This window comes from Felis catus, chromosome C2, assembly GCF_018350175.1.
Source record: "Felis catus isolate Fca126 chromosome C2, F.catus_Fca126_mat1.0, whole genome shotgun sequence".
NCBI classification, from domain to species: domain Eukaryota; kingdom Metazoa; phylum Chordata; class Mammalia; order Carnivora; family Felidae; genus Felis; species Felis catus.
In genome coordinates, this window is record NC_058376.1 from 141,814,244 (window position 1) to 141,827,372 (window position 13,129).

At 36.7% G+C, this 13,129-nt stretch overlaps 1 protein-coding gene across 2 annotated transcripts in view; it reads right to left on the reverse strand.

Annotated features, from left to right (window-relative positions):
* TOP2B (DNA topoisomerase II beta) overlaps positions 1 to 13,129 on the reverse strand; it is a 65,225-nt gene that overhangs the window by 29,429 nt on the left and 22,667 nt on the right. For both annotated transcript variants that reach the window (XM_023260624.2, XM_023260625.2), the window contains exons 6-13: positions 12,787 to 12,884; positions 11,440 to 11,652; positions 9,249 to 9,422; positions 7,453 to 7,554; positions 7,232 to 7,369; positions 5,483 to 5,621; positions 4,977 to 5,134; positions 4,603 to 4,728 (exon numbers count right to left, since the gene is read on the reverse strand). In XM_023260624.2, the coding sequence (XP_023116392.1) occupies positions 4,603 to 4,728; positions 4,977 to 5,134; positions 5,483 to 5,621; positions 7,232 to 7,369; positions 7,453 to 7,554; positions 9,249 to 9,422; positions 11,440 to 11,652; positions 12,787 to 12,884 (1,148 nt within the window). The remainder of the gene's footprint in view (positions 1 to 4,602; positions 4,729 to 4,976; positions 5,135 to 5,482; positions 5,622 to 7,231; positions 7,370 to 7,452; positions 7,555 to 9,248; positions 9,423 to 11,439; positions 11,653 to 12,786; positions 12,885 to 13,129) is intronic.

Sequence of the window (13,129 nt, forward strand, 5' to 3'; positions counted from 1 at the left end):
CGAACACAGATAAATATCAAATCATTCTAAACACCCAAGAAATCAATCTGAGGACTGAGAAAACAAACTGCACAACTAAAGGGAGAAAAGAGTCCACATCATGGAAGGTAGGAGGTGCAGAGACGTGATTTGGGGGAGAAAAGAATCGCGGGTGCTGCAGAGGGGAGGAAGCCCTGATCATGGAGAGAGGAGCGGGGTAGGGTGAGAGAAAGAGAAAGAGCATGCATGCACAGGAGAGAGAGAGAGCTCAAGCGAGCGAGAGCTCGTGAGCACACAGCACATGGGGCTGCACAAGAAAAAGCACTTCCCCAAAACCACTGACTGAGAAAATGAGAGAGGCTGATAATCACAAGTTTTTACAAGCAACAGAGCCCAAAGTCTGAATTTCTAGAAATCTGTGCTTTCTCCAGGGTGGAGCCTGGCAGACACAGCAGTACTGCTGTGGAGAAGTCGGGAGCGAAGAGCGAAGTCTGTGGATCCTCTGGATTGCACTGGGAGAGACAGTTCCTCTTCTTGGAGTGCATTTGCGAGAGAGGCACTGCCTCTCAGAGGACGAGAGTCGGCAGGTGCCACTGAGCTGCCCTGTTCATTAGCACAGGAGCAGAGTAACCTGCTGAGGGCAGCTAACCTGGATGCTGGTGCTAACAGAGAGGTCCTTTTGTCCCCACCCATCAGCACTGATGAAATTCAGTGAGCAGCACAGTGCCCACAATGGAGGCTTGAGATGTCTACACCAAGCTCCGCCCCTCTGTGCTCTGCAGGTACTTTTTCACTAGGGCAGTGTACCTGAGAGTCAGAGAAGCAGCACAGTGGGCCCCTCCCCTAGGAGACCAGCACACCACCACCACCACCCCCCACACTGCACACACCAAGTCTACTGACCATAGAGTGCTGCAAAGCTTCAGCTCTAAGGGAAATAGGATCTAGCTTGTTTTAACAAATAGACCAAAACACACTTAGTTAAAATTCGCCACACACGGGACAAGGTCCAAACAGTTCTCACTGCAGGCAAGGAGAAACTCTGCAGCCGATTGACCTAAGGGAAAGAACAGCCAAAACACAACAGCCAAGTGCATACAACATACATCAGAAACTCTTCCTGAAGCACCAGGCCCTGGACAATATATGAGTTCTTCTTAAAATAGCCATTACTCTCAGGGCCAGGAATCATAACAGGTTTTCCTAACACACAGAAGACAGAGACCTAAACAAAATGCCAAGACAAAGGAATTCATCCCGAAAGAAAGAAGGGATCGGGGCCAGGGAATAATCAAAACAAATATAAGTAAGATGCCTGAAGCAGAATTTAAAACAATTGTAAGGATACCAGCTGGGCTTGAGAAAAGCATAGAAGACACCAAGGAGTCCCTTATCACAAAGATAAAAGACCTAAAAACTAGTCGATCTGAAATTAAAAATGCTATAGCCAAGATGCAAAACTGACTGGATATAATCACAAGGATGGAAGTAGCACAGAAATGAATAGGTGATATAAAAAATAAAATCATGGAAAATAATGAATCTGAAAAAGAAGAGGGAAAGAAAAATACTGGATTATGAATGTAAACTTAGGGAACTCAGCAACTCCATAAAGAGTAATAACATTCACATCACAGCAGTTCCAGAAGAAGAGAAGGGAAATGGAGCAGAAGGTTTATTTGAGCAAATTATAGGTGAAAAGTTCCCTAATCTGGGGAAAGAAACAGACATCCAAATCCAGGAGGCACAGAGAACTCCCATGAAAATCAAAAAAGCAGGCCAACACCCAAACATATGATGGTAAAATTTGCAAAATACAGAAGAGATAAAGAAAGAATCCTGAAATCAGCAAGGGAAAAGAAATCCCTAACCTACAAGGGAAGACAAATAAGGTTAGCAGCAGATGTCTCCACCAGAAACTTGGCAGGCCAGAAGGGAGTGGCATGAGATATTCAACGTGCTGAATGGGAAAAATACTCAGCCAAGAATACTTTATCCAGCAAGGCTGTCATTCAGAATAGAAGGAGAGATAAAGAGTCTCCTAAGCAAAAATTAGAGTTTGCGACCACTAAACCAACCCTGCAAGAAATATTAAAGGGGACTCTGAGTGGGAAAGAAAGACCAAAAGAAACAAAAACTACAAAGGAACAGGGAAAATCTCCAGAAACAACAACTTTATAGGTAATACAATAGCACTAACTTCATACTGATCAATAACCACCCTGAATGTAAATAGACTAAATGCTCCAATCAAAAGAAACAGGGTGTCAGAATGGATAAAAAACAAGACCCCATCTGCATGCTGCCTATAAGAGACCCATTTTGGAACCAAGACACTTCCAGACTCAAAGTATGGGGATGGAGAACCATCTATCATGCTAATGGACGTCAAAAGAAAACTGGATATCAGACAAACTAGATTTTAAACCAAAGACTAACAAGAGATGAAAAAGAGCACTATATAATAATAAAGGGATCTATCCAACAGGAAGATCTAACAACTGTAAATATTTATACCCGCAACTTGGAGCACCCCAATATATAAATCAATTAACAACGTACATAAAGAAACTCATTGATAACAATACAATAATACTAGAGGATGCTAAACCCCTACTTACAGCAAAGGACAAAGAAAATCAACAAGGCAACAACGGCTTTGAATGACACACTAGACTGGATGGACATAACAGATATATTCAGATCATGTCATCCTAAAGCAGAATACACGTTCTTTTCCAGTGCACACGTAACATTCTCCAGAAGAGATCACACACTAGGTAACAAATCAGGTCTCGACCAGTACAAAAACACTGAGATCATACCATGATTATTTTCAGACCACAACTCTATGAAACTTGAAGTCAACCACAAGAAAAAATTGGAAAGACCACAAATACATGGGTGTTAAAGAACATCCTATTCAAATATGAATGGATTAACCAGGACTTTAAAGAAGAAATAAAAGAACACATGGAAACAAAAGAAGATGAAAACACGACAGTGCTTAGAATGCAGCAAAACCGGTCCTAAGAAGGAAGTATATAGCAATATAGAATATGTAGCAATATAGGCCTAACTCGAGAAGCAAAAAAAGTCTCAAATACACAAACTAACCTCATACCTAAAAGAGCTAGAAAAGGAAAAGCAAGTGAAGCCTAAAGCCAGCAGAAGGGAAATAATAAAGCTTTGAACAGAAATAAATGACATAGAAACAGACACATGAAAAGAGGCTCAACATCACTGTTCATCAGGGAAATACAAATCAAAACCACAATGAGATACAACCTCACACCTGTGATAACAGCTAAAATTAACAGCACGGTAAACAACAGATGTTGGTGAGGATGCAGAGAAAGGGGAACCCTCTTACACTGTTGGTGGGAATGCACACTGGCACAGCCACTCTGGAAAACAGTATGGAGGTTCGTTAAAAATAGAACTAGCCGGGCGCCTGGGTGGCGCAGTCGGTTAAGCGTCCGACTTCAGCCAGGTCACGATCTCGCGGTCCGTGAGTTCGAGCCCCGCGTCAGGCTCTGGGCTGATGGCTCAGAGCCTGGAGCCTGTTTCCGATTCTGTGTCTCCCTCTCTCTCTGCCCCTCCCCCGTTCATGCTCTGTCTCTCTCTGTCCCAAAAATAAATAAAAATGTTGGGAAAAAAAAAATTTAAAAATAGAACTAGCCAATGACCCAGCAATTGCACTACTAGGTATTTATCCAAAGGATATAAAAATAGTGATATGAAGGGGAATATGCATCCTGAAGTTTAAAACAGCATTATCAACAATGGCCAAGGTATGGAAAGAGGCCAAATGTCCATCCACTGATGAATGGATAAAGAAGATGTGGTGTGTGTATGTGTATACACAAACACACACACACACACACACACACACACACACACACACACAACGGAATATTACTCAGCCATCCAAAGAATGAAATCTTGCCATTTGCAACAACGTGGATGGAGCTAGAGTGTATTATCCTAAGCAAAATAAGTCAGTCAGAGAAAGACAAATACCATATGATTTCACTCATATGCGGATGGAAGGGAAATAAAAAATAGAGGGAGGCAAACCATAAGAAACTCTCAACTGTAGAGAACAGACTGAGGCTTGCTGGAGGGAAGTTGGACGGGGGATGGGCTAAATGGGCGATGGGCATTAAGGAGGGCACCCGCTAGGATGAGCACTGCATATCATATGTGAGTGATGAATCACTAAATTCTACTCCTGAAACCAACACTACAATATATGTTAACTAGAATTTAATTAAAATCTTGAAAAAATTACTGTATTGATTAATCTTTCTTGCTTATAAATCTCACCATTTCCACTCAACTTTTAGGTAGGCTTCAACCCCATAATACTACTACAATGTGTTCTACTCTTCTCATACTTAGTGCACTTAAAAACATTTTTAAAATAACCAAAAACGCCACTTTCCAAATAAATCAGAAATGTAAAATGTGTTTCACACAAGCAGTACCATTAAATGTTTTCTCCCCCCCTTTGACGTACAATCGTTTTCACTTTTACTTTCTTGAAGTCTCATGAAACAAATATCAAAAGGGCACTCAAAAAGATGTACGTTTTAAATATGTGGCAACCTTTAAACCAACCTGATCAGTCATAATCATAATCTTCCCATAGCGTAAAGTTTTCAGAGATTCTGCATCATCGTAACTTTTCTTGTACTGTAGACCAACTATTTTGATAATATTGTTTATTTCTGCATTTTCCATGATCTGTGCAAAAAGAAAAAGAATTCAGAGTATGTTAAAAGTGTTGAAGGCCGCCTAACTGGCCCAGTCAATAGAGCATGTGACTGTTGATCTTAGGGTTCTAAGTTTGTAGAGATTACAAAATCTTTTTTTTAAAAGTGTTGAAATACATAAAAAGTGAGTCTGAATTTACATTTAAAAATTCAGCAATTTTAATAAAGTATTAAGATATCATATATATGTGGAGATATATGCAAGAAAGAGAGAGATACCTGTTTATGGGAAGCTTCTCGGACGTTAAGAATTTTTCCCCTAAGTGGAAAGACTCCGTATCTGTCTCGCCCGATCACACCTAATCCAGACACAGCCAGCGACTTGGCAGAGTCTCCCTCTGTTAGTATCAATGTACACTCCAGGGAATGTTTGCCACCTGAGAGGTATTAAAAACGACATATACTCCAAATTCCTCAATTTTACCAGTGAGAAAAATGAAGCCAGAAAAATTCACAATCACAGTGATGACAGTAAGACTGTAAGAGTAACATGATATAATAGTAGACTTTAAATACTAATAGTATAGTTAAAATATTAAGAATATTTTATTATTGAATTCCTATCTTGAGGAAATTGATGTGATGCATGTGACAATTTTAATGAAGTAAAATTATATTCTGAACATAAAATCATATAGTCTAACTACATGTGGAAAATGAATACTTTCTATAATTGGATAAATAAAAATTTAAATCAAAATCTTGAAAAAAAATATGAACCTTACCAGCATCATTAGCATCATCCAGCTTGGGAATACCTTTGATTTTACTATACTTTACTGATGAACACTTCTTGTTCAGCTGAGTCTGAGCCTTAAATTTCACCCAGTTCAGAATACTTTCTACAATGCCACAGTTAGAGGCCTAAAAACAAAGAACAAGCCAGAAGTTCATACACTTAGCTAAAATTAATGTAATACTTGGAATCTGTGCAGTTATATGGCCTAATGATAATAATGATACATACTAGCAAATTTTACTCTCAGTAAAGCTAACTCAGGCAGCTATATACAATAGCCTATTGTACAGAAACAAAAACAAGAACTTTCCTAAATATGAAAAAAACTCTATTATAATAAACTCCATGAGAAACACACACAGCTTTTGATACAAGTTAATTTTGTTAAATTAACAAGTAAAACCTGATCCACCATAAATTTAGTAGCTGGGAAATTCTATACACTGACATTTCTCATATCCTTCAAAAATACAAATCTTGAATTCACTATGACAAAAACTATTAATACATAGGAAACATTAGATGAATTCAAGAACTCATGAATAGTCCTTATGCTTTAAACAAGTTTGGCAACAGGACTCCAACATTATATATTGTGTGTCACCACGCAGGGAGTCAATGTGTGACGAGATGTTAACACAAAAAGAAAAAAGAATCTCCAAGTTGGAGGTATTCATTTTTCATTATCCTAAAAAGTTTGTTTCAGGTGTATGAAATAGATTTCTGGAATGTCTGAGATATGGACTATGTTGCCAAATCTAAACTTAATCCTCTCAAAATGAAAAAATCTAAAATCTAAAATCAAATCACTTCATCATGAATGTCATAAGGGCAGAAATTTGCAGAAGCATTAATGCAGGGTCCTTTGTATTCAGAATTCATTATTAGATCCAAAAATACCATTTCTATAGACTTTATGCTAGAACCTGAAAAACAATTTTTGTTTTTGTTTGTGAGAGCCTACCTTTGAATTTCCCATACCAGAATGTGATACGTTATTTCTATGGCAATTACACGGCACTCCCCCACCAAACTATAAACTTCAAAAGAGGAGGGGCTGTGATTTATTCATCTTTATATTCCTAGTGCAAATATATTTAAAGGTACTTCACACATGCTTCTTTAATATATATTTACTGATGGTACTGCCAAACAAAGGAAGTGAAATAAATCTTGCCGATATACAACAGATCTTGAGAAATTATTAACAGCTACAAGGATCAGTTAAAAATCTAACATTATTTATTGGTACTCTCACCTAGTTTCAGAAAGTTAAGCAGTCTAAATATGTACAAAGTAAAATCAAATTATAAAATATGTAGAATATGGTAAATTTTATATTATGCATAGGTTACCACAATTTTTTAAAAAACTATATAAAGGTAAAAATCAGTAGATGAAATTGAAAGGAGTAGAAAAGATGAAAGCAGAGTCCTATAAGGACCTATCAACATTTGTCAGAGGAAAATCGGGCTGGATAATGACCAATAAAAAGCTAAAACACAATTAGTTACAGGATTCCCTTATTTTATTCTTGGCAAAACAATCCAATGTTTTACAAAACAAAGTCTATCCTTAGTAGTTTTCAGCATTAAGCCATTAGTTTGCAGTATAAGTGCCCATGCCCACAGTTAGTGTAAGAGAGAAACTAATCACAAGTAGAATAAATAAATCAAGAAAATTAAATCAACTTTCAATAAAAACACACTGAAAAAATAATACAAATTTTACTCACTGCTTTAAAAAATTTTTCTGACAGTTGACATTTGGACCCAAAACTTTTGGGCTGCAGAGTCATGTTTTCTTTCGTCTGAGAATCAAAAGTTGGATTTTCGATAAGGCAATTAATAAAAACCCATATATGGTTTTTTACCTGTTGGAAACATACCCAAAAAAGGTCAACATCAGAACTGGTATTATTTAACAATTCAACAGACTATACAAAGCATTACTTACTTGAAATGGTTTTACTGATACCCCAGCTTTGTTCTTTTTCTTAACTACTTCAATCAGTTTACCAACAACTTGATCTACTACGTAATCCACATGACGTCCACCCTAAAAAGGAACAAAAAAACAGAATCCAAAATCATCTATAGTTAGGGTAACAAAATACTTACATATTCATTATGTTCTCAAATCAGCACTTAATCTTTACAACTTTGTGGAATTAGTATTACAAACTCAATTATGCAGAGGCATAGGATAAATCTCAGAATTACAGAGTGGGGATTTAAAAAATAAGGTATTTTTGGTTATAGGGCCAATTAATCAACTGCATAAAACTATACACAAAGTAAAATCAATCGAATTAAAAAACATGGAAGTGAGAATGAATACACACTCACAAGATTTAACAGCACTCACAAGATTTAACAGCACTCACAAGATTTAAAATTTAGGGACTGTGACAGCCATTGCCAGTTGTCTATCCAATGCCTATTCTCCCCTTTATTGAAAGACCTAAATTTGCTTTTACCTGGCAACATGTCCAATTGAAAATATTAACCAATCTAGGGGCACCTGGGTGGCTCAGTCGGTTAAGTGTCCGATTTCAGCTCAAGTTATGATCTCACGGCTCATGGGTTTGAGCCCCGCGTCGGGCTCTGTGCTGACAGCTCAGAGCCTGGCGCCTGCTTCGGATTCTGTCTCCCTCTCTCTCTACCCCTCCCCCCGCTCACACTTTGTCTCTCTCTCTCTCTCTCTCTCTCTCTCTCTCTCTCAAAAATGAATAAACATTAAAAAAAAATTTTTTTTTAATATTAACCAATCTAGACTCCCTTGCAGCTAGTGGCAGCCACTTGACCCAGTTCTAGCCAGAGATGTTCGTGAGGTCTACCAGATGGGATTTCCAGGAAAACTACTGTATTCCTCATAAAAAGGGAGAGATTTAGTTGGTATATGCATTTGCCCAGCCCCTTTCTCTCTCCCTAGAACTTGGAACTGAGGCATCTTAAAGGCATGAGAAGGAAAGCCACATGCTAAGGGTGGCAGAAAAGAAAGTCAGGAAGAGCCTGGTCCCTCATGATACTGTGGAGTCATAGTACAAAACTAAGAATGAGGAAAAATAAAACTTCTACATCTTTATGCCACTGTATATTAGGTATCTATTACGTAGGACAAAATGTCACCATAACTGATGCAAAATGTGTTGACTTGAGAAAGTGATGCTAGATTATAAACACTGAATATAAACAAAAAAAAGTTAAAACCTGAAGAAGAGTCACAAATGATCAAATCATTGCTTTAGATTATTCTAGGATACATGTTTGTATTGCCTAAGACTTTATTATGATCGATGGACAAATGCTGTTAGATGAGAACAATTTCATTTGCTTTTGAAATCCAAAAGCCTACGTAAGACAGTTCAAACTCCTTAGAATGGCATATAACACGTTCCACAATCTGATCCCAAAACAGATTCCTCTATTATTCTTTTACATTCTAAACTAGGAACACAGAATAAGGAATGTGTTAACATTCTAAATTCATAAAAATGTGTTAACATTCTAAATTCATGAAATATATTCAACCATAAATACTCAACATATAAACATAATGCTCAGTGGGTGTTTAAATAAATTATAAGACAGCTATTTTTGTAGAAAATAAGCTTTCGTTTTCATAAGCCAATTCTAATTTCACAAAAGCAGATTTGTGGTTTTTTGTTATTGTTATTGTTGTTTATTTTGTTGTTTTTAATGAAGCACTGTTCTACCACTGACGTGGCAACACAGCACTAGCATACTTACTTTTGTTGTCGCAATACTATTTACAAAGCTGATTTGCTGGAATCCCTTTTCACTCAGTGTGAGACAAACATCCCATCTTTCATTTGCAAGTTCATGAATAACTTTCAGGGCCACTCCAGTTTCGTCCAATTTGTCTTTCACATAAAGATCTACATAACTGCGAAACCCATTTACCTATTCATTTGAAAACAAAAATAAACAATCTTAAAATTGGCAGTTCAACTAAGTGAATGCCATCAGGTACTCTTATACTTTTATTTCCCCTCAATCACAACAGCTCTTACTCTTCAGATCCAAACCTTCATGACTTCCCCCATTCTATTCCTTGATCCCTACCCTTTTTAAAAAGGAATCCATTTCCATATGTACTTGATAAGGAGAGGTTATGAAGGAACAGCTGGACAGGTGAATTATTATAAAATCTTTCAAAAGTTTAAGTTTTAAAATGACAAAGTAGACTTCCAGTTGAGTTCAGACACAGAGAAGGCTTAAAAAAATAAATAAATAAATAAAGACGAGCGCCTGAGGGCTCAGTCGGTTAAGCATCTAACTCTTGATCTCGGGTCAGGTCAGGAGCTCACATCCCATCTCAAAGTTTCTGAGATGGAGCCCCGCATCAGGCTCTGCACTGACAGCACCAAGCCTGCCTGGGATTCTCTCTCTCCCTGCCCCGCCCCTGCTTGCTCACGGTTTCTCTCGCTCTCAAAACAAAAATAAACTGAAAAAAAAAATTCTTTAAAAAACAAGAAAAGAAATTTCTGCCCTTACAAGAAAATCAGACAACACACTGATTTTTCAAGAACTGTCAAAAAATTGAATTCATAGGACAGCTGGCCATCCTGAGTCTGAAGAGAAACAGGTATCTATAGAGAGAGACACAGAATACTAACCAATTTGCTTAAGTGAGGCAGAAGCTACCTAATGTCATAGAAGTGAAAAGGAACCATAAACAAATTGACGAATTTGACCAACTGTTGTAGGACAAATGTGGACAGTATGGGTGTGTGATGCACTTGAAGGATGTCATCATAAGGGGTTCCTACACTTACAGGCTTTTCCTCCAGAAACCCCAGCAGGTTCTCACAGGGAAGGTGAGAGAAAATCTAGAGAAAGTTCCCCACCATGGTGCTGCTGGTTGGGGGAAGAGAATAGCAACCACTGGGAATTTCACCCAGAACTGTCTCCTTTACCCCCATCCTATCCACAGAAAAGTGGAGGGGGGGGAACCACCTTAATTTGCAGGGGGGGAAGGATACTGCTGGAGAGTATTAAAATATTACTATAGCAGGAATAAAATAATTCTGCCCAGCCCTTCCTCAGCCCACCCCTATCTCATTTAAGGATAAAAAAAAAAGCATAAAAAAAGAAGTTTATTTTATGGAGGAGGGAGCCTGGAGAAAACTAAATGAGAATGCTGGTGGACACTTGCTGCAGTAGAGCACAACGTGCAGGAGATTAGAACAATACCAAACTGTATAATATATGTGTAACTGGAATACCAGAAGAATAGCAAAGAAATATTTGAAGAAATAATAGCCAAAATCTTTTCAAAATTAGTGACAGACACCCAACAACAGATCCAAGACGTTCAGAAAACAGAATGAAAAAAAGTTATCAAAAAAACAAAATGAAACCCCCATATAAACACCTAAGCATATTAAAAGAGAAAGAGAGAGAGAGAGAGAGAGAGAGAGAGAGAGAGAGAGAGAGAGAGAGAGAGAGAGAGAGAAAGAAAATCTTCAAGTCAGCCAGAGGGAAAAATAAACACCTTGCCAACAGAGGAAGAAGGATAAGAACTACAGCCGACTTATCAGAAACCATGCAAAACAAGAAGACAACAGAATGACATTGAAAGAAAAATATCATAAACCCCTATTTCTATATCCAGTGAAATTCCGTACCGTTTCAAAGTGAAGAAAAATACTCTTTCAAACAGAATAAGAGAATTTATTGACAGACCTACCTACAAGAAATTAGAGATCTCCAGGCAGAAGGAATATGATTAAGATCTGAAACTAAAATCTACACCAAGAAATTAGGAGCACTAGAAATGGCATAAATGAAGGTAAAATAGAATCCTTTGCTGTATTTTTAATTGTTCTATAAGATAACTGAGGGCGTAAAGCAGTTAGATTTAACTATAAGCTGCCCACAAAATAACAAAGCATTTACTATTTTAGAAGACACTTACAGGCAATTTCTTTCCATTAAACATGACCTTGACCCCTTTGCATGAACCAGCCAAATCATAAGCTCTTCTGGTCATGAGGGCCACAATATCCTTGTCAAGTTTTTCCATCTTAAATTTAGACAGATCTGGTTGGAATGTTATGCATGTGTAATCTTCACCATCAAAATGTTTAATTTTGGCTTCAGAAGTTTTCATCATGTTATTCATCCATGTCTTTAAAAGAAAAAATATTTAAATATTTAATACTTCTATATTTTATAATACATAAAGACTCAGCTCATGAAAACAATCATTTACCATAACTACATCCATTTTCCAGCTTTGCAATAAACAAATCCTGGAAACTGATAATATCAGAGATGAAAAAAAATTTAAACACTACTACAGTATTCCCCTTTCTCTATGTTCCAAGACCTGCACCATGGATAGTATCAAATCCTACATATACTGTGTTTTTTTCTATATGTACATATCTAAGATAAAGTTTGATTTATAAATTAGGCACAGTAAGAAATTAACAATAAAATGGAATAATTACAATATACTGTAATAAAAGTTATGTGAAAGTGGTCTTTTTCTCTCTCAAAATACCTTACTGTACTGTAGTCAACTTCCTTGTTATAAAAAATGCCTACATGAAGAGATGAAGTGAGGTGAATGATGTAGGCACTGTGACCTAGTATTAGGCTACTAACTAACCTTCCAAATATGTCAGAAGGAGGATCATCTGCTTCTGGACCACGGTTTATTGCGGATTAACTAAAACCATGGAAAGTGAAACCACTAGATAAGGGGGGGTAGGGGGAACGCTACTATATTATAATAACCTCATGTTGAAAATAAGCAAAATGAACTGCACAACTTTATACGCTGTTAATAACTTTCAAATTCTTCAACATGACTATTTAGAATTTTACAAAAATAAGTATGATGCTTTTCCTGACAAAATTATTTTAGCTATGTAAAATTTCAAACTTTTTCAAAAGCCTACCAGAATAAAAATAAGACAGAATTCTGAAATAGGAATTTGATGAACTGATGAAGAATTTTTCAAATATGCTAAGTGGATGCATTTCAATTAATCCGTAAGGTTAAGGACATTTTCAGTAATGCTCAATTAGATTAAAGGAAAAGTCTATTAAATAAAGCACTTTGCTTTCAATGAACAGGAAAAAGGTTTATCTAAAAATCTAGGCATTCTTAAGTCTTTTCACTCTATTGATGTGCTTAATGCTTAAAAAAAAAGTTGTACAGGCATCATCAATGCAATTTACCTAAGGTTCTATTATCTTATTAGCAAAGCAACAAAATACAATTTTAAAAAAATTAGACACATTTCTATCATACCTGCTTAAAACTATGCTTGTATTCTTTGCAAGCAGTCTCTACTGTAAACTTTGTACTGAAAATATTACAAAGTTTTGCACCATAACCATTGCGACCACCTGTAAGAACAATTAAATGTGAAAGGTTTAACGAAAGGGATTTTAGGGAACTTGGTTAACTTATCTACCATAGAGCAGATCTGTTGCAAAATAGTTCCACTTACTGCATTACCTTAATAATCATGAATTGAATATTTCAGAGTATATTTGGATTTTTTCATTTAAAGAAAAATACAATTAAGATTTAGCACATATGATAATATAAATATGCACTTTGCAGATTCATTACCTTCATCACAAAAAAA